A 22,949-nucleotide genomic window follows, 5' to 3' on the forward strand; every position below is an offset into this window, starting at 1 on the left:
TAGCTCTTAGAAGCCAGGAGAGGAGCCGAGACTCACTCAGTGCCACACCGCTAATTTCCTATAATTTGGGAATGCTAACTTGGGTCTACTCTTGGGTTACCATTGCCAGGGCAGATGAAATGAAGAACAGGTCAGTACTAAAGCATTGGTTTCAGTTTAACATATATGAGGTTAGAAAAACAGGACACCTGCCACACATCTACAGAAATAAATCCTTTTATTTTATAACATTCCTTTTCTCCTTTAGGATGCATACAGTACGTGTAAGCCCAAGAATTCTGAGAAAAACTATAGAAGACCTGGCACTATTTTTGAGAATTACACAACTGGGCAGCAAAATAACACCTTTATAAATGGACAGACATACAGAAATTAAAAACTTAGTGTTTGCACACAAAAATAAAGTTACATTCAACACGTTTCTTAAACGTGCATTCAAATGGTTAATGTTTTCTAAGCTTTGGTCATCATGCTTTATTATAACTTGTTAATTTCACAATTGTGCAGATGATTAAACCCAAAAATTTAGCAAATATGCCATAATAACACAGCAGCAATAGCAAGCTAATACTGCATAACCATATTAGCAGACTGATTCAGAAACATGTTATCCACAAACAGCACACAAAACTTCTTTTGTGATAACATAGATAAATGACTTTTCTTCCATTTCATAAAACAAGGCAGAGTAACGAGACATAGCAGAACATGATTACATAATAAAAAGTATATTTTTAATTACAAATCTAATTGTACAAATGGGGCAACAAATTGCAGTTTCTATAGAATAGTGCAAATGAGCAGGATTTGTCTCAAAAACATTGAAAATTTAGTTCATTCCAGGTGCCATGGATTGATTTCACGACTACTAGTTTATATTAATTATTTTAGGTTTTCATGTGATGGCTAGAAGGTCAGATCTGTACTCACAGATAGGCTGCAAATAAACATAACCAATGACTTAATTTACATTAATTAATGTAACATGAAATGCAGGCACTCAAAATGCAAAATACAGCTTAAAAAATTTCATTTGTCATCATGTAAATTGTCTGTTCATCATAACTATTTCATCAAAAATTCATAATTCACTTAAAACTGTCATATCGAGCAATTCCTCTAAACTTTTTTTGATATGCGGTGGTTGAGATGCAGCCTGGTTTAATAAGTTCTGACCCATCTGTGCAAAAAGTGCTTTTGACAATTTAGCTGTGGCTGTTCGTATATTTCCGCCAGCTCCAGGTAGGGAGCCACTGTGTGTCATATTCCCTAAGAGGTGCCATAAGACCACCAGCACTTTCTGTTCTGTGGCGTGAGGCTTCCTTTGATAAAGGTCCGTGACAATATCTGAAACACAAAATATTGGCAATAGTCAGAGCTTCCCTGAAATAAGTTCAAGGTCTATTAAATAACAAATATCTCAAATATGGGCTTCTGCCCTAGGCTATTTGTCCTGAATGATTAGGCCTTAAAAACAAACAAAACTAGACAAAACTTGTAAAGACAGGGATCTTCAGGTGTCAGAGGGCCATATGTGACAACTCGATCAGGAAAATAAAATGCTAAAGAGAAAGAAACATCAAACCTATAGTAAATGTCAATGTTTTCCAAATGCAGTTAAATACAATTTATAGAGCTCAATCCGTGGAACTTTCATCGTGAAAACACCCAAATGGTCCTCCATGAGCATCGCATTGACGTTGATGCCTATCTAACAAAGGGCAGATTCTTTATCTTCATCTTCCCTCTTTTAAAGAGTACAAAATGCTGGGCATCACACAGGCGGTTTCAGAGTGCTAAGCAAACAATCAATTATAGAACTACACCTTCAGTCTTGGAGTTATTTAAAAGAATATTTTGGAGTAAGTACATGTCTTAAAAGGTTCTTATTTCTAGTCCGTATAGCAATGATACTAAATTGGCAGCTATGGTGAATTAAATGGAAATACCCATCAGCTTATCCATAATATCATTTGCAGGAAAAGGGACACAACTGGTGATAATCATCTTAAGCAAAATAAGTCAGACTCAGAAAGCCAAATACTGCAGGTTTTCCCTCATTTATGGGTCATAAATTTCATGTACATAACCCAAATTCCTTATGCATATAGGACGTGAAAGTAGAAGAAAGTTTGGCCTGAAAGACTGAACAGCAATAATGGGATGGTGCCAGGGGAGACAGTGGGAAGTGACATATGGCCAATGTATATAACATACTTGCATGAAGATGTTTGTCCATAAACGCTAAGTTAAGTACAATGAATATATCCCTATAAAATTCATATTACTTTAAAACTGATTACTTAAAATTATGTACCAGCAAGTTTTTCTGTCATATCTTGTTTTGCTTTTCCATTTAGAAACTGAGCTTTTGTGCAAAATGGTTGTAGAAGTAAGTAATTATCTGAAATAGAAAAAGAGACATTTCTAAGAAAGAGCACTCAATAACTTTGAATAAACATCATGAACAGGAAAAAGCAATAATTTCTACAATGTAAATATACCAACTTAAGAAGTCTGCAGACTTAATCCCTACTCATAGTTTTCTAAGAGAGTAATATTTTTGTGGCAATGATGAAATAAAAGTACCCATCAAGCATTAAAGAAACTATCACTGGGCATAGAAGGGAAAGCGCTGTCAATCTCCTGGGCATCTCACTTTCAAATGCTGGTGGCTTTATTATAAAACAATACCAGCAAAAAATGTTTTTTAAGGAGAATGTTTTTAATGGTTTTTTTTAGAATTTTTTATAATTACATAATTTTTACCTTCTCCAGAATTCAAAAGATTCACAGGAAGTGGTAAAGATAGTACAGACAAGCCTTTTATATCGAAAGGCTATATCTTACATAATTATAGGAAAAAAATCACGCCAGGTGGTGGTGGTGCACACATTCAGTACCAGCACTCAGGAGGCAGAGGCAGGCAAATCCCTGAGTTTGAGACCAGCATGGTCTACAGAGTAAGTTCCAATACAGCTACAGAGAAATGCTGCCTCGAAAAACAAACAAAAAAATCAAAATAAGGCATGAATGTACATAGTTACATTCCATCCATTTCTTTCTTTTTGTCCCTCCTCCCCCCCATGGTTTTTCGAGACAGGGTTTCTCTGTAGCTTTGGGACCTGTCCTGGAACTAGCTCTTGTAGACCAGGCTGGCCTTGAACTCACAGAGATCCGCCTGCCTCTGCCTCCCAAGTACTAGTATTAAAGGTGTGTGCCATCACTGCTCAGCCTGTTCCATTTCTTTACATATGATTTATACAGCAAATATGATACAGAAGGTCTTCTTCACCATAAACACTGTGCTAATGACTCCCCTTCTCTAGTGATAAAACACAAGAGAATCAGCTTAAGTGGAGAACAGGTCGCATTGGGCTCATGTTTTCAGTTGAGTCCATGCTCACTTCGCCCTTACTTTGGGCCTATGGTAGCACAGGACATCATGGAGGCTTACAGTAGTATAAACAGCTCACTTCATGGAATCCAGGAAAGAAAAAGAGAGGAGAGGCTAGGGTCCTAACATTCCCTTCAAGGGTATGTCTCCAAAGATCCAACCATTTGTCTTAAAATGGGTTCTGCCTTCAGAAGTTTCTAAAATCTCTAATCAGTGCCGTGGAGTGAGGAATTGCCTTCAAAAAAGGGGGCCACTGCAGAACACTTAAGATGTAAGATATAAAAATATCAATACTTGCCTCCCTATCACCCATCAACGCAGGGAAAACTAGAATGTTCATCACCTAAGTGATTTTGTCCTTTTGAAAATATGAGTAAATCAAACAAAAGAGAATATGACTTCAATTTAGCTTTTTAAATAGCATTATGCCTCTGTGAATCATACAAGTATCAAGTCTGCTCTTTCCTATTGCTTAATAGTGTTCCATGGATATGCCATGAGTTGGATATAGTCTAAATGATGTCTTACACTAAGTTAATATTTTGTTTTTTTGCTGGGTTCTCTGGCAGAAAGGGCAGGGCTGAGCCAGACCTGCAGGACTTTCCCTGGGGCTGAGCGGGTTGGTGGATGACTCAGTCCTCCCCTCTGGCCACCAGAGAGAAACACACACACTGAGTTGGGAGTCTGTCAAAGCAGGCTCTTGTTTAACTGTATTAGGAAGACGCTTATATAGGCTGAGCTAGAGGAGTGGGAAACCTAGAATGGGCCGAGGTGGAAGAAGGAACAAGGGCCAATAATATTCTGCTATGTTAGCAGTGACTGGGCAGAGGTGGGCCTAGGTCGGGCTGTGTGGAAGTTATAGCCAGAGACAGGTCTCCAAACTTGAGTTAGGCTCAGGAAGTTACACTAGGCCTCACACCAACTCAAGTTAGGCTCAGGAAGTTATACTGGGCCTCATGAGGCCCAACAGTTGTTAAAGAAACTTGAAATTCTTTCCAGAGTGGCTGTACTATGTATACTCTCATCAGAAATGTACTCAAGAGCCAGGCAGGCAGTCCTCTCCTTTAATCCCAGCACTCGGGAGCCAGGCAGGCAGATCTCTGTGAGTTTGAGGTCAGCATGGTCGACAAAACAAGTTCCAGGACAGTCAGAGATACACACAGAAACACTGTCTCAAGAAACAAAAAAACAAACAAGAAAAAAAGAAAAAAGATATATATGTACACACACACACACACACACTCATTCACTCACTCACTCCCTCACTCACTCACTCTCTCAAGGTCCATCACTTCCTGACCCCACAAGCATTTGGTTCTTCCTGCTTCCTTCCTTTCTGGACATATAAGTGTTTGGATACACGTGTGCAACAGATAAAGTAAGGGGTCAGGGAGAGTCAGCTTTCTCCTTCCACCCCATGGATCCTGGGAATAAGACTTAGCAACAAGCTCTCTTACCTAGTAAGCCATCTTTCCAGCCTCAGCCACACTTAATAAGAAAAAAATGAGCTGTTCTAATACTCACATGGCATGGGAAGTCCTTCTGTATATGTGTTGCTTTTATTGGTTGATGAATAAAGAAACAGTTTTGAGCCTATAGCAGGGCAGAACAGAAGTAGGCAGGGAAAAGTAAACCGATTCTGGGAGAAAGGAGGCGGAGTCAGAAAGAATAGGCCAAGCAGTGTTGTAATTAATGTAGTTTCTGTGTGATGTATTCTGGGACTCAGGAAGGCCAGGAAATGAACAAACAGCCTCCTACTAGTGATTAGTGTCTTTTCACTAAGACAAAGTCATGCTGAATATCTTTTGTGGGCACAGTTTTCATGTGTATGTCCTCCTCAGACAAAAGCTTCTTCATGTCTTTTTCTTGTTTTCTACTTGGATCTGTTTTGTTCAAGGTTGAGTGAGTTTTGAGAGTTATTTATATATTCTAGATATGAGCTCTGTCTACTATGCTAAGGTTTCTGTTTCAGGATACATCTTTTCTCTTTAGCTGCTTAATATAATCTTTTGTAAATTAAAAAAATTAATTTTGTGTGTGCACATTACATGAGATATCTAAAAAAAAGTTTTATTTTGCTTGCATCTGATTTCTTCACACTTGGACCTTGCATCCTGAAGATTTTGTCTGGTATCTGTCTTTGTATTCAATCCCAGTCATAACAATATTGTCTAAACATATAAAATGACTTACATAGAAGACTGCTTTCCGTCAGGGTGTCTGGAATTTTGTCACATCCTAGGCAGACACAATGAGAATCCAGGGAAGAGTCTTTGTCTTTAATAAGCTTCCTTGTTAGATAACATCTCACATTGGATGTGTTCTGTTCAGTGCTACTGGGAACGGTCCCTTAAAAGCTTGCATCTAGCCAGGCAGTGGTGGCGAATGCCTTTAATCTCAGCACTCAGGAGGCAGAGGCAGGTGGATCTCTGTGAGCCTGAGGTCAGCCTGGTCTACAGAGAGTTCCAGGCCAGCCAGGGGCTTCTGTAAAGGCTGGAGGGGTCTTTCCTTCCATCATGTGGGTCCCGGGGACAGAACTCATATTGTCACCTGGTAAAAACACCTTTACTTGCTGAGACATCTCATCACCACAATTAAAGATTTTTTTGACACTATTTTTTTTTGAGGATGTCATGTATGAATATTTACAACATTGCCATCACAAACACTGTACCCACTTCAACTCCTTATACCCCTTCCACTTCCTCTCAACTTCATAACCTCTTCATTACTGTTACATATGTAATTGTACATATATAGGTATATATGTACACACATACATACACACAATCAGCTGAGTCCATGATGTCCTACACATATGCATATGCATTTTGGGCCTATCACGGACTTATCCTTGGAGAACATGGAGTCTCCCTCTCACAGCAGCCAATAATGTCTGCGGCTCTTCATCTAACAGTGAGGTCCTGTGAGATTTCCCCTATCTATGTTGGCATGTCAACTGGTAACAACATTGTTCCAGTTTTCCTTACATATCCATATTGTTAGTATTAAACTGATGCAACTCCCTGACATATATAGAAGACACTATTTTATAGCAGATATCCTGCGCTTCTGACTCTTACACTCTTTCCACCCTCTTAGTCCAGTTTATGACATGCATGGATCATGCTTTTAGAATGATTCCTAAAGGTTTATGTGACGTCCTGAAGATGTTACCATGTAATGTCCTAAAATATAGCTAATGCTATATTTACATTTAAATCTATAATCCATTTAATTTCATGAATGTGAGGCAAAAAAATTTAGAACTCAGTGAAAAACAGTCAATTTAAATACTGTATCATGAAAATAATTTAAGAAAAAAGTTTAGGATATACTAGTAAGGTACAAATATTATTTATTTCAACATATAAAAAACACATAGCCTAAGAAAGCAAAGGAATAAAATCAAAATCATTTGAACACCAACTGAGATTCCTTACCTACATGCTGACTCAGTGCATGAACAACATTTGTGGCAGCAGCATAGATGCCCGGGTTCTTGGAATTCAGATTGTTATCCACAATTGCGGGAATTAGCATGTTGATTATAGGAGACAAGTTGTCTCGAAGTAAAGGAATCATTTTATGCATTGTTTCTAGAGCCACCAGATTCACTTTGCTATTGGAATCATGAAGTCGAGACTTAAAAGCATCAAAGATCTGAAAATAAATTGGTAAATTAAAGTAAAACAATGTTTACACCTCTTACATTATCCTTGTTTGCCACTTCTTATTTCTCCTACTTTACTCTTTACATACACACACACACTCTATTTGTTTGCTTTTCAAGACAGGGTTTCTCTAGGTAACAGTCCTGGCTATCCTGGAACTTGCTTTGTAGATCAGGCTGGCCTCAAATTTACAATTCTGCCTGAGCCTGCCTCCTGAGTTCTGGGATTAAGGGTCTCCACCACCACACCTGGCTTTCACACACATACCCTATTTAAACTTAACTCAGATAATAGAAACTTTATGATTTGTCAAATTTAAATGTTTACAGGTAGTAAAAATCATCCCAAAGATGTTTAATAAACGAAGGCTACAAATGTGGCTTGATAGGAGGCTGACTGCAAACATAATCTGTGCTGTTAGTTAAGATGCAGGCCAGCCTCATTTGATGCTAAGAACTTAGGGAAAGTTCCTATAATCTCTTTATGCAGAACAGAAGACAAGGAAATTTTAAGGACAATTAAATGTAATATCAACTCCCTTCCTTAAACTACAGTAAGAATCAAAGCCAAGGTCTCATGCTTCTATGCTAGATAAGTGCTCTACCATCAAGCTGTATCTTTAAGCTTTTCAGGGCCCCCCGCACCGCCCCCCCCCATACACACACAATAGAGGCTGGCCTTTGAACTTACCGTGTAGCTGAGGATGACCTTGAACTATGCATAGGCACCACTCTAGCTTATGAGGTGCTGGGGACCTAACATGTTTGTGTGTGCTAGACAAGCACTCTGCAAAAAAGTTACCTCCCCAGCCTCCTCAGAGTCAAGTTTTATTATTTTTTAATATGATACTTTATTATTACCGCTTCTTCAGATCCCTTAACTTTCATAAATCTCACCACATAATACAATGGATGTTAAATAAGCCTTTTGTCGGGTCAGGCAATCAAGGAGTTACTCTGTGAAGCTAAGGCCATTAACTAATCATTCTTTATACTTATTTTAATTTTTCTTGTTAAAAAAATTTAACCAAGCCGGGCGGTGGTGGCGCACGCCTTTAATCCCAGCACTCGGGAGGCAGAGGCAGGCGGATCTCTGGGAGTTCGAGACCAGCCTGGTCTACAAGAGCTAGTTCCAGGACAGGCTCCAAAGCCACAGAGAAACCCTGTCTCGAAAAAAAAAAAAAAAAATTTAACCAAGAGATTTACTTTTATTTAACAGATACTAGAAAATGACTCACTGGAATTAAGAAGTAATTATGGTATGCTTGTCAAGTTTAATGTAGTTATGCCAACTTTAAATGGAATTTAATAAATTACTAATAGAATTAACTGAACTAAATTCTAGTAAAACAGAAGTAACCTGTGCTCATACCACAATATTTATTAATCTCCGTGCCCTTGTTTCTTTATCTAAAGATCCATTAAAATTATATAAATATATAAATAAGTATATATCCTATTTTTATTTACTGATTTCTAAAACACATAAAAAGTTTTAACATCTGTAATAAAGCAAATACTAGGTCTCTTAAATTTTTATTTGTTAAGAATATGTATTGACTCTCTCAATATATATTTACTGAAGCCAGGCTGAGAACTCTCAGAATACCAAGCTTACCAATGTATAAGAAGTTTCTACTGACTGTCCTTTTTTCTTTCTAATATGTTTATTTTTAACTGTGTGTATGTGTGCACTCGTGGAATGGGCACTTAGTACAGATTTCCTCAAAGCCAGAGGCGGCAGAATTACAGGCAGTTAGGAGCTGTCAGAGTGGGTGCTGGAAACCCAGCTCAGGTCGTTTGGAAGAACAAGCACTCTCAACTTCAGAGCTGTCTCTCCAGCCCCTACATGACCAATGTCTTATTTTTTTCCTATTACATTTTAACTGCCCAACATGTTTTTAACATAGAAAATCCTATGTAATCCATTCCTGTTATTAAACTTATTTTTAATACTGAAAGACTTTTAAAAAAACCTTAGCACTACTGCTTTAAAAAACCTTAGCACTACTGCACCCCCCCCTTCCTGGGAACCAGGACCCTGGTAATCAACCACGTGTGCATGGAAGCTTTGAGTACTTTCCATCCGCATTGTAGTCTTTCTTCAATAGACCCAGACCCTGGAACTGGGGTGAGACAACCTGCAGGTGTTCCTCCTTGTAACTGCCATAACATTATCAAGTAGAGTTAGCTGACCATTGTATGAACTAGTCAAAATAGTTGACACATGATTTTTGGACTTTCCCTTTGATTCTGTACTACCCCCTCCCTGATTTTGTGGTTTTTTTTCCTTTAAAAGAGCTTGCAAAAGACAAAGCAGGCGTCCTTCTCCTCTCGAGGGTGAAGGACCTCTGCCGTGGCAGAATAAAAATTCCTCTTGCTATTGTATCAATTGTGCTGTGAGTGTCTCTTGGGGCGACCTCCTCCTTGGTGGGGCTTTAGGGCCCAACAATACTTTCAAATAACATAAATAAAGTTCCATGGTTTTGAGTAATTTGCTACATTAATGCTTTTTCCATTTAGATTACAGACAAAAATATTGAGAGCAAGGACCTGAATTTGATCCTTTGGTTCCATGTGTGAAAGGAGTAAACTACTTCCCTAAATCTGTCTTCTGAATTCTACACACGCACACGCGCACACGCACACGCACACACACACACAATGCTTAACAAAATTAACTTTCTTACCTTCACAATGTTGCCAACAACAAGTTCTTGGTTGTTTTCAGTATCTGATAAAAGTTGTTTAATCCCATTAATACGATCACGAAAGTCTTTTGCATTTAATAAACCTGTTATGACTTTAATGTACTCAGCACTTTCTAAGGAATTTCGAGGAGCTGGTTTTCTGGGGGCTTCTCGAACTTCAGTTACTTCCCTAAAATGGAAGACAGATTTCATTTTTACTTCCCTACAAAATCTAAAATTAAAAATTCTTACATAAATTTAGTTTTTAAATGTCAGAAATGATACGGCATGCCAGTGTTGGGAAGCCCCAAGAGCAGGTGACGGCTGGAAATCAAGAGCATTTTGTTGTTATTTTGTTTTTTTGAGAAAGAATCTCATTCTGTAGTTCATTCTGGCTTGGAATTTGGTATGTAGTCCAAGTTGGTCTCATAGAAACCCTTGTGCCTCATCTCCCAAGAGCTGTATTACAGGTGTGAGTCAACATACCCAGCAAAAAATTTAAAAAGCATATTAAATGAATGAGCCCAGGCTGACCTCGGAATTTGCTATAGAGTCAGTCTCCTAAGTGTTGGGAGATAGACATGTGTTAGGGCTGTCAGTTTATGAGATGCTGGGCATCAGACCCGGGTTTCATGCAAGCTACACCCTACCGATGACACCCCACGTCCAGGCCTGAGCACCTGCCAACTCCAGACTTAAATTTGTTATTAAATTTATACTGAGGGGCTGGAGAGATGGCTCGGTGGTTAAGAGCATTGCCTGCTCTTCCAAAGGTCCTGAGTTCAATTCCCGGCAACCACATGGTGGCTCACAACCATCTGTAAAGAGGTCTGGTACCCTCTTCTGGCCTGCAGACATACACACAGACAGAATATTGTATACTAAATAAATAAATGAATATTTTAAAAAAATTATACTGAAATACATAGACAATTTTCAAGGTATATGTATATAAAAAATATAATTTTTTTTCTGGCTGGTTTTATGTCACTGTAAAAAAGTATCCATAAGATTAGCCTCTAGGCAAGCCTGTAGGGCATTTTCTTAACTAGTGATTGATAGAACCCTACCCTGTTGGGCCTTCAGCTGCTCTTTCCAGTAAGGCCTTCTGATTCTGCGGATAAAGTTCGATGACCTTTGAGAGAGTAGAGCAAGCGGAGTCCCAAGAGAAATCAATTTAGGACACAAATATCCCAAGGGCTGACTTGCTGCTTCACCTTTTCTGAGAGTGGTCACTGGCTCAACAGTTTTACAAGAGACTGCAGGTACTTTGCATCTGAGAGCTGAGGGGCCTGCCAAGCTTTAGTGGCAGCTGCAGCTATTTGGGCAAATACTCCTGGATCATACAGAATTTGTTGCTGCAAATCAGCATAAGCCTCAGCCCCAGTTAACATATCTAGATTACATTGAGCTTGACCTGCTAGAGCATTTAATTGGGCCGTTTGCATTCAATTTTCCTGATATTCCCCTCGCCATAGGAGATAATCTCCCCCAGATAAGACAGCACGACATAATTGCTGCCAATCACTTGGTGTTAAATTCAGAGAGGAGAAAGACTCTACCATGGCCAACGTGAAGGGTGCTTGAGCCCCCTATGCAGCAACAGCTTCCTTGAATTGCTTCATTTCGTTAAATTGTATTGCAAAATGTTGGCGAATTATTTGCCCGGGTTGTTGGTGTCGGGCACCTCCATTACTGGTGCAACCATGTGTGTAGGACGGAAGCGAACTCCTTTGTTTTGTTCAATGTTAGAGTCCCTACTTAACTGCGACCACCAGTGGGCCCGAGGGAGTTGGGTGTGAATCTTATTTTACTTTACATTTCTCAGTTTTCTACGGAGATCTCTTATTTCCCTACGTATATTTCCTCCTCATCTTCCTATGATTCCTCACCATCCTCTACAAACTCTAAATCATCAAACTCCTCCCTAGCGACTGACTGTTCTCTGAACAAGGCGGAGAAGATACTGCCAAAAATTCCCATCTTAATTCCTCAATACAACCCTGTCCGCTTACCTCTCTATCTCAGCAGGGCCTCCAATTGCCTTGCCTGCACGGCCTGGAACCGAGCGAAGGACGTCAGGATTAACACATACCCAAATCTACCCTCACCTTCCGAGGGCGACCTCTCAGTGTTCCCTAGTTCCCAATATCTTGGTGGGACCTCCAACCGAACCGCACTGTGCCCCCGTCTGTGCTCTATGCCCTACAATACAGTTCGCAAGCTTCGGGAAACACACACAGAGACAGACACACGGACGACTTAATCACTGGTACAAAGCCCTTTCTTTCATAGCACCATGGAGGCTTAAAATACCCAGCAGTCAATGGCCAACAGGTGAAAATCCCATCTTCTGATCCTCTAGGCAAGGCACAGCTTTTAGTAACTCCAATCAGAAGGCTCTAGCAGGGAAGAGCAGTTGAAGGCCAGGACTCTGGTTGGTCCCAACACAGCCCATTTTGGGTGATGCCAACCCTGGGCAGGTAGTTCTGGGTTGTATAAGAAAGCCTAATACCAGTAAGTTCAGTAACACTACAATTTCACTAAGGTGCATGTAAAGTTTCCAGGTATATATATATAACTTCCCAAGGTCAGTTATCTCAGATTTTCTAGGTTCTTACTAAACATTTAAGACTCATTAAGTTTGACGAGTACTACTGAACTAGGTCATGAGAACATGAAGTTGAGATCATTTCTCAAATAGTGTGGACTTCTGATTACATTACCTTTCACCCGAACTGAAAGCATCTCGAGAAACAGATGATGACCTTGTGTGTCCAACACTGCCAGTGTGAGAACGCCTTCCTTTTGCTGACGGCGTGTCTAGAGGTATCTCTCCCAAACCCTGTAAGGAAATAAAAGTCAGTGGGAGACATATTTAAACTAGCAGTGCATTAACTTACACAGCAGCTTTTCAAAGCAGCCTGTTAAAACACACAATGTGTTTTACGGGGCTCAGTGGGTAATAGCACTTGCTGTGCATGCCTGATACCTGAGTTCAATTACTGAAACCTACATAAAAGTAGAATTGAATGGGGAGAACCAATACTACAAAGTAATTCTGACCTCCACGAGCTCATGAGGACATGCTCACAACTGCACACACACACACACACACACACACAAATGATAAATGTGTGAAACGCCAAGTGTTTAATAATAGAGGCTTTTAAAGGTATAGATACACAAAATACCTTGGGAGTAATGGTAAACTAACAGATTTTGATGCCAGCACTGTCAAATTTACAGTGTATGTTAATATGCTGTATGATTATACACTCTCCCATCACCACCATATTGAGGATTAACCCTGGGCTTTGTCCATTAGTGATCTAATTCATAATCACTCTTTATCTCAAACAGGATCTTACCACGTAACTGCCTGGAACTCACTACTCAGACCAGGCTAGCCAAATTCACAGAACTCCACCGGCCTCTGCCTGCCAAGTGCTAGGATGAAAAGTGTGAACCACCAAACCCTGTCTTACTCTCTAAAATTAAGAAAAAAAGATTACATTTTATTTTTGATTATCTGAATACATATAGTAACTTGCACATCAAGCACAGTGCCCACGGAAGCCAGAAGAGGGCATTAGATCGCCTGGGGTGGAGTTACAGGCAGTTGTGAGCTGTCCACTGTGATGGTGAACTCAAGGCCTCTGCAAGAGCAGTGTCACCATTTAACCACTGAACCATTTTCCCGAAACTTAAAGTACTTTTCTCAAGGCTTAAAATGTACACAGAAAAGAAACATAACCCATAAATAGTGAATTTCTATATAAACCAGGAGCAAGAACACGCATTGGCTTAGCACCATTTAAAACCCTGTGGGTAAAGGCAATGCTGCCAAAACTGGGTGGAGGCTGGGCCCTAAAATCCACAGGAAGGAAGAGAAAACTGCTGTCCTCTATCTAACCTACATGCACACTTATCACGGTACACACACACACACACACACACACACACACAAAATTATAGATTTTTCTACTTATTGTACTGGAAATGACTCATAAATACAATCAACTTCATTTTAGTCAGCTGTTTGCACGGCTATTTTAATAAGTTCTATACGAGTAAGAATCTCTATGAAATAGTCAATATCGACAGATAGAATAGCTCTAAGAGCCTGTATATCTTTGTGATATCCCTTTATAAATCAGTCTTCCCGAGCCCATTTTAAAAAAATGACATAAAGCTACAATATAAGAATCATACATTAAACATATTAAAAATAAATGTGCTTTCTCATTTTTTCTCCTATCCTCATTTTACAAAAAATAAAAATTCTAGTTGCAGAATGAAGTGCTACGCTGAACAACATATGGTTGGAAACTTTCAGAACAATAATGCAAGCTTACAATTGTAACAGACCAAACAACATCCTAACATATTACCTTAATTATTTTCTTCAAACAGGGTCTTACTATCATTTAGGTTTTTTGTTAAGATTTATTTTAAGAATTATTTATATTATCATCTTATGTGTTTTGCTTGCCTATAAGCCTGGTACCTGGAGTTTAGAAGAAGATACTGAGTCCCCTGGAACTCAAGTCACAAACAGTTGGGAGCTTCCATGTAGGTGCTCGGTATTGAACCTGGGTCCTCTGGAAGAGTAGCTATGGTCTTAACCACTGAGCCATTGCTCCAGCCTCATAATTTAAATCTTAATAAGCAATAAACATTTACTCTTCAAGTCCGATAGTACACATATCTACTTAGAATTGCAGGTTAACCCTATTTCAAGATGGGTAACATAGAAATGATCTAAAAAACAGTTGTTACTGTTCTTTATGGTTTTGGAAAAATATATATTAGTTATTTGTATTTATTTCTTAATCCAATATTTATTTATTCAGAGCGTGGACCGGTCTTTTTGAAACTGGGTACTATGTTGTCAAGGGTAGACCAACACTCAATATGTAGCTGAGGATAACCTAAACTCCTTTGGTTCTCCTGCTCCACCTTTCAAGTGCTGTGAGAGCCTAGCTTATAAGCTTTGCTTTTTAAATTGTTTTACACAACAAACAACTTACATACCTTTTGCCGTAAATTTTTAACAGATTCTTTAATATATGGCAAATCTTTAGATGGAATATACTTTTCAAGCATTTTTTCAAAGTTAGGATGACCCATCATGAGGAAAAGCATCTTTCGACCATAATACCTATGGATATGTGAGAAACACATTAGTGCATTTTCATACAGTAACGAACTGTTTCTGCCCTGGATGCATTCTGCCCAATGGGTGAGGCTATGACAGAGACTGCTGGTCCCTTAAGTAGGTAAATCACTGAAATTCAGACACACCGACTGTCCTTGAGCGAATAGAATTCCCCTATTCTCCTGTTTGCCCCCTTTTAAAGTTACTGTAGCTTAAATCTTTCAACCATGAGTCAGACGGAAAGCACAAAGGAATGGCTAGTTTTGTTTGTTTTTTTACATGTGCTATGGTCCATATTCAAGCCTGCGCATCATCCCTGTTTTTTACATGTGCTATGGTCCGTATTCAAGCCTGTACTCAGACGCATCTTCTCTGTTTTTTACATGTGCTATGGTCCATATTCAAGCCTGTACTCAGACGCATCATCTCTGTTTTCTACATGTGCTATGGTCCATATTCAAGCCTGTACTCAGACGCATCATCTCTGTTTTCTACATGTGCTATGGTCCATATTCAAGCCTGTACTCAGACGCATCATCTCTGTTTTCTGCTTGTACTCAGACGCATCATCTCTGTTTTCTGCATGTGCTATGGTCCATATTCAAGCCTGTACTCAGACGCGTCATCTCTGTTTTTTTACATGTGCTATGGTCCATATTCAAGCCTGTACTCAGACGCATCATCTCTGTTTTTTTACATGTGCTATGGTCCATATTCAAGCCTGTACTCAGACGCATCATCTCTGTTTTTTTACATGTGCTATGGTCCATATTCAAGCCTGTACTCAGACGCATCATCTCTGTTTTTTACATGTGCTATGGTCCATATTCAAGCCTGTACTCAGACGCATCATCTCTGTTTTCTACATGTGCTATGGTCCATATTCAAGCCTGTACTCAGACGCATCATCTCTGTTTTTTACATGTGCTATGGTCTGTATTCAAGCTTGTACTCAGACGCATCATCTCTGTTTTTTACATGTGCTATGGTCCATATTCAAGCCTGTACTCAGACGCATCATCTCTGTTTTCTGCATGTGCTATGGTCCATATTCAAGCCTTTACTCGGACGCATCATCTCTGTTTTCTGCTTGTACTCAGACGCATCATCTCTGTTTTCTGCATGTGCTATGGTCCATATTCAAGCCTGTACTCAGACGCATCATCTCTGTCTTGGCCTCCTCACACACTGACCTTGCTGCACATCTGACCTTAGTTAACCTTCTCGACATCCTATCTTCTGACTCACTCTCTCCTTTTCTAACTCAAACTTAGTTAGGTGCCACTCTTCAAAATTCTATTTTCTGTCATTTAAGGTATAAACTTTAAAAATGAAGCTAATGTTAGATGACACAATTAAGGTTGCTATGCTACTGAAATGCTGGGGTAGTCTTCAAGCTAGGATTATGTTACATAAAACTAAACATGATCCTTTTAGGGTAAAGGAGCCAAATGTCAATCTAACAGAGGAACATCAGGCACCATAGAGGTGCACATTGGAGATATGCGTGGGCAGAGATCTTAGCAGCACAGTAGCACTCTGAACAGAGGATCGGCCCTGAAATAAGTTACAGTCACACTTGTGTGGACAAGTTTTGTGAAAGCAGGATCTAGAGCAATCTCAGGCCAGGCTGTCAGCCAGATCTCTTCAGATGTAACTAAGCTGCAGAAGAGGAGGAAGCAGTACAGAACGAACAGGGACTTCCCACAAACTTCCTACAGCTGCTCAGGTAAGTCAACCCACTCGGCTGTAACTTCAAGAACAATTCAACTTGTTAGCCTAGAATATGAAGACAAATAGATTTGCCGTAAGGCTCAGGACTACAGGAAAGGCCAAAACAAACAAGAAAGCAAATAGCCGCTCTCAAAACATGAGCAACAGTGAAATTCACAGATTAATTAGAAGAATTTTGTGTTCTCTAACTATAAATAGTGACAACATGAAGTAGTAGAGAGGCTTAGTGCAGAGCGGTGTATAGCTCTGTGGTACGGCACTTAGTGCAGAGCGGTGTATAGCTCTGTGGTACAGCACTTTATTAGAGTATAGTAGGTTCTAGGCACAAAGAGGAAAAACATAAAACAAAAAAGTAAAACAAAGACACACACCACATACCCACTTAGAATCCTTTATTTCTCCCTCTAACTAGTCAATGGTTTAATCCTCTTGAATTCTTGTTTTGTTTTGTTTGAGGCAGGGTCTTACTGTGCAGACCAGGCTAACCTGGTCTTGAGATAATCGGCCTGCTTCAGCTTCCTGAGTTTTATTAGGATTACAGCCTTATGCCTGGGTCTCTTGAATGTTTCTAAATGTTTTTATTTGTTTGTTTTATATTTTCAAAACAGGGTTTCTCTCTGTAGTCCCAAATGTCCTGTAACTCACTCTGTAAAACAGGCTGGCTTCGATTCAGCGATCTGCCTGCCTCTGCCTCTTGAGTATTGGGATTAAAGGTTTATGCCATTACTCCTAGAAGCTATATATTTCCCCAAAAAATTCTAGATTTTTTTGCAAGACACTACAGGTTACTATGTTCAGCTTTCCTAAATTTACAAAACCTAACCAACAAAGACAAAATAACTTACTGAAATGATGTAGTTGAGGAACTTTATCTAGGCTTCTGGCTAAATAAAAATTTTCTAATACCACCATAAGTATCAAGCTATAAATATTATCTTGCCTTCTTTTGTTGAATGTTATTAATCTTCCTAAACTGCTTCAAGTAACAGTAGCCAGAAACTCATGAGATATTCTAAGTATAAATACACCATTTTCTGCTGATAATATGCAGTTAACTATGTTCTTGCATTTTACATTTGTACCTCTTTCCTTGATTTTTATCAAATTGCTTTAAAATGTAGTTTTTCCCTAAATATATTACCTGACTTTTGCACACACAATGAAGTTCTGCTACTTCTCTGCCTATTACAGTCTTGTGTCACTTAAAAACTTACTACTAGGAATCATGAAGTGCCATCTGTATATTTGGAGAATTCACGATGTGCTTACTCGGTATCATTTATAAATTGGCAAATAAGACTCTTCTCAGTATCAATGTGAGACCTCATTTCTCCATTTAGAAAAATGTCAAGATTTTTAAAGACCTTGTTTTCTCCTTCTAAGGCCGTTTTGTTTTGTTTTTCCTTTTGGTTTTTTGAGAGAGTGTTTCTCTGAACAGCTCTGGCAGTCCTAGAACTCACTCTGGAGACCAGGCTGGCCTTGAACTCACAGAGATCTGCCTGCCTCTTCCTGCTTCTGCCTTTGAAGTGCTGGGAAAGGTGTGTGCCACCACTGCCTGGCCTAAGGCCTTATTTCTAAAATTTAGGGGCCAGCAAGATGATTCAGTGAGTAAAGGCACTGGCTTCCAAGCCTGATGACTTAATTTCAATCCCCAGAACCCACATGATAGAGAGACTGTCCTTCAACCTTCACATGCACACCATGGCACATATATGTCATGATATGCTCATGTGCCACACATACAAAATGAGGAAATGTAAATTTTTAAAACAAACAAAAAAGACTTAGCAAATATTACCAATTATTCACCTGGTTTCTTGTGAGCTATCTTGAGCAAACTTAGCAGCAGCAGGCAGTAAGCGTTCAGCCATATCCTTTGTTCCAGACAAAATACGCTCTGGTTCTATAAATTCTACCACCTCTGCCAAATGCTGGGCTGCACATCTTCTCACTGCGATGTGCAGATGGCTGCAAAGCAAACACGACCATGCAAATCCAAGTTGAGGCAAGAAATATTTCCAACAGACGTAGAGTTTAACAAATTTGATAAAAAAAAAATTAACCATTTGTCATGGGGCGGGGAGGTTGCAGGGGCAGAGGGTTGATACAAAGGGACGAGGAAATGAATGGGATAGAGATGATGTGAAAGAAACAAAGAATAAATAAAAAGAAAGAAAAAAATTAACAACTTCTCATTAATCACCTGAGAGGCTGAAATGACACTGATTCACATTAGTTATCTCTACCAAGAAGATACATCAAAACTGTCAATTCTTTTTTATGTATTAAGACTTGTTTTACAGCCTATATTGTGATTAATTTTAGAGAAGGTTCTATGGGCTTCTGCAAAGAATATATATTCCACACCTGTGAGATGGAATATTCTGCAAACAGCTATTAAATCCAACTGGTCTGTGTTGTTATTGTTATTATTATTAGTGTGTGTGAGAGAGACATGGAGACGTGTGTGAGTGTCCAAGTGCATATGTGGAGGTGAGAAGACACCTTCAGAACCTTCAGAGCAGTTCTCTTCTTCCACCATGGGATCCAGCTATAGAATTCCAGTAGTCAGGCTTGGCAGCAGGCACCCTGGCCTGCTGAGCCATCTCATCTAATGAAGTTTCTTTGGTGAATTTTAGTTTGGTTGACCTATCAAAAGACTTGAGTAGGACAATGAACTTGTACACTGGTACTGAACCAAGACCTTTCTGGCCTTTCATTTCCTTTTAGTGTTTCTCTTCTGAAGTTAGGAGTATCAACATTAAGTGCATTTGCTACTTAACAGTTTCTTGATAAACTGTTCCCTTTATTTATTATTCTGTATTAATCATTATCTCTTCTGGTTAGTTTTGATTTGAATGCAGTTGGTATCAAAACAGCTACACTAGCTTGATTCTGGCTTACATTCGCTTAAGATGTTGACATCCATGTTTTGCCTCTCGGTATCTTTCCTAGTGAGGTGTGCGCTTCCTATGAACAGGTATGGATTTGGTTTTTAATTTTGTCAGTTGGTCTGCTTCTTTCATTTTTATTTATTATTTATTTTGAGGCAGGTTTTTGCTATATAGCTCTAGTTAACCAGTACCTTGCTAGACAGGCCAGGATGATTTCTAACTCAGACGTCTGCCTGCTTCTGCCATCTGGGGTTAAAGGTGTACGGCAACACAGCCAGCGTGATCTGCATTTGTTAAATGGTGAGTTTGAGCCCATTTCTATTTACGGTTCCTATGGAAAGGTTGGCAATTCGCAATGGTTTTTGTGAACTGGCTCTGCTTGGTTGGACTGTTGTTAGTTCTTCTCTTTCTCCCTAATCATATTAGGGGCTTGACTGCTTACTGTGCCAGACGTGGTGGGTTTTCTCACGTCATCTACTCGTCTCATGAAATGTACTCTTTTCAGTACTCACATGAATGAGACTTTCTTTCTTTCGTGTCTTTAGTATTCCTTGAAGTATTTTCCTCAGTGCTAGTTTGGTTACCATGAATTGCCTTAGTTTTTGCATTATGTTGAAATCTCCACGTTTCTCCATCAGGTTTAAAAGATAACTTCGCCATATATAACAACCAAGGTTGACAATTATTTACTTCTGCAGCTTAAAATATATCATTCCACGCTTTCTGGGCTTTGAGTGTTACCAGTGAGGGATTTGATGTTATTCTCATGTGCCTGTCTTTTTAGGTAAGCTGGTGTTTTCCCCTTATAGGCTTGTTTTTGTTGCTATTATTAAAATCATTCTCTTAAGAGTTTGCATGTGGGTATGTATGCTGTGTGAAGTGTGGAGGTCAGAGGACGATGGTGAGAATTATTTGCATCTTGCACCATGTAGGTTCTGAGGATCAAACAAAGGTCATCAGGCATGGTGGCAAGAGGCTTTTGCCAGCTGAGCCCTCTTGCCAGCCCCTTCCTCATAGCTTTCAATATTGTTTTCCTGTTTTGCATTTTGGACAATACTTTTATTAGCATTTATCAACTATACATAATAATGGGATTTATGATAACTTTTTACATCTTGACTATGATTCATTATGAGAGGTTTCTCTCGAGCATGTCTATTTGAAGTTGTAAATGCCTTTATGTTGTGAGTTGCATTTCCATACCAGGCTCAGAGGCAGCTTCTAGCCTGCCATCTTACCCTAAAGAAGTGATAAAGATGACTGACAACAGTTAAACTTTACTTAGCTCCAGATTTTGAACAAATGCAATATTATTAAAAAAACAAATTTATGGCTCTTTTCCTGTTTAACATATGATTTTTTTATCATGGAAAAATTATTTTTGCAAAATTTGCTTTTATCCTTACTGTGCACAGAAGTATAATTTGATTTTTAGTTTAAGGGTATTTCAAGATTATTTTGACATTACCTTTGTCCTCCATTGATAAGAGCAATGACTGCACGTGCAGGAGTGACATTATTAACCATAGCTCTCAATGCCTTGTCCACATCTTCTCTTATGAATGTGTTAGACTCTCCAGCCTTGTGCAGCAAAGCTCTTACTGCAGTATCTAGCTCTTGATCCATGCTCTTCTTCAGATACGTGAAAAGATCACTTAGACACACCACAGCAGCACGCGACACCCCAGACCGTAAATTTTTCACCTAGAAAACAACTTTCAAACGTGAACTTCCCCCACATGTTGTCAGAAATGTAGCAACATCACTCTGGAATGAGTTCTGACATTAAAGTAAGATATCTGATTATGTGAACTTGCTCTGTAAAAGCTTTGCCTCCCCAGTGTTGGGATTAAAGGCTTGCATCACCATACCTGGCCATGATTATGCATTATTATATATCCTCCACATCAACATCAAATAACTTTTCAAATATTACAAATTAAGAAAGCCCTACTTAGCCGGGCGGTGGTGGCGCACGCCTTTAATCCCAGCACTCGGGAGGCAGAGGCAGGCGGATCTCTGGGAGTTCGAGACCAGCCTGGTCTACAAGAGCTAGTTCCAGGACAGGCTCCAAAGCCACAGAGAAACCCTGTCTCGAAAAACCAAAAAAAAAAAAAAAAAAAAAGAAAGCCCTACTTAAAATATAAATACACTCAAAAATGTAGTACAGAACTGTCTAAACAGTTTGAAACTCAAATAAGTGTATGTAAATTTCTAATTAAACAACACTCAATTTATCTGAAAACATTACCTCTTGAACTACTGCAAAGTTTGTTTCGTGCAACTTTGTGTTCAACAAGTCAGAGTGGAAAGCAGCTAAGCATCGGATAAAATTCAGTCCCTCCATCTTCTTCTCCCTATGGACAGACAAATGACAAAATCATCTTTCAAATGGGATTTAATTAGAACAGAATCGCAAATGTTTTTTGGGGGGGAGGGGGCAATGAGGAAACAATTATGTCCTTAATAGTAATCTTAAAAATCCAAGTAAATAACTTTTTTCTTTTGTTTTTTCTAGACAGAGTTTCTCTGTGTAGTCCTGGCTGTCCTGGAACTTCCTCTGTAGACCAGGCTGGCCCCGAACTCAGAGATCTGCCTGTTTCTGCCTCCTGAATGCTGGGATTAGAGGTGTGTGCCACCTCCACCACCACAAATAACTTTTAATAGCAAAAACCAACATAAGAGTCAAGCTAAGGTATTATTTCAGTAAAAGTACCATCTTCTTTCTGGAAAGTAGAGACAAATAACAAATGAAAGTTAAGAAAAATAGTGAGAAAGAAGCTAGCTGTTAACTCGTTAGTGAGGAAACAACTCAAAAGCAAGAGTTGATGGTTTTCTTTCCTTTTTTTTTTGCGGGGGCGGGGTAGGGGGATTCGACATAAGGTTTCTCTGTCCTCAAATTAAAAGAGATCCGCCTGCCTCTGCCTTCCAAGTGCTGGGATTAAAGGCGTGCGTCACTATCGGCCAGCTAGATTTGATGGTTTTCATCTTGTAGGTAGAGAGAACGGGAAGTATGGAAGAACTTTAGCTGGTAATGCTGCTCTGTACATTGTGTGTACTATCTGTGAGCATGGGCATATGCCATGCTATGTATGTGGAGGTCAAAGGGTTCTCTGGAAGCGCTGCTAGTGTTCAACCTCTGAGCCATCTTTCAAGCCCATCTTATTTTATATATAAGCGTGTATATGTGCACATGTGAGTGCAGATGCCTACGGAGTCCAGACGAGTGTGTCAGATCCCAGGAGCTGTAGTTACAGTTGACTGCATTCTACCACATGGATATTGGAAATCACAACCAAGTCTCTACAATAGCAAACAAGTGTTCTAAACCAAAGATCCATCTCTCTAGCCCTAGGCATTTTTAAATTCTTTTTTTTTTTTTTTTTGTCTTTTGCTTGTG

The 22,949-nt window shown here is 39.3% G+C and overlaps 1 protein-coding gene across 2 annotated transcripts in view; it reads right to left on the reverse strand.

Annotated features, from left to right (window-relative positions):
* Positions 1-200: 200 nt before the first annotated feature.
* Togaram1 (TOG array regulator of axonemal microtubules 1) overlaps positions 201-22,949 on the reverse strand; it is a 67,601-nt gene continuing 44,852 nt past the window's right edge. For both annotated transcript variants that reach the window (XM_075948888.1, XM_075948889.1), the window contains 9 exons: positions 21,801-21,906; positions 21,018-21,253; positions 18,465-18,623; positions 14,798-14,924; positions 12,487-12,605; positions 9,761-9,950; positions 6,841-7,060; positions 2,318-2,404; positions 201-1,347 (listed from right to left, as the gene is read on the reverse strand). In XM_075948888.1, coding sequence (XP_075805003.1) covers positions 1,082-1,347; positions 2,318-2,404; positions 6,841-7,060; positions 9,761-9,950; positions 12,487-12,605; positions 14,798-14,924; positions 18,465-18,623; positions 21,018-21,253; positions 21,801-21,906 — 1,510 coding nt within the window. In that variant the 3' untranslated portion in view covers positions 201-1,081. The remainder of the gene's footprint in view (positions 1,348-2,317; positions 2,405-6,840; positions 7,061-9,760; positions 9,951-12,486; positions 12,606-14,797; positions 14,925-18,464; positions 18,624-21,017; positions 21,254-21,800; positions 21,907-22,949) is intronic.

The sequence above is a fragment of the Microtus pennsylvanicus genome, chromosome 14 (genome assembly GCF_037038515.1).
Source record: "Microtus pennsylvanicus isolate mMicPen1 chromosome 14, mMicPen1.hap1, whole genome shotgun sequence".
Lineage (NCBI taxonomy): Eukaryota > Metazoa > Chordata > Mammalia > Rodentia > Cricetidae > Microtus > Microtus pennsylvanicus.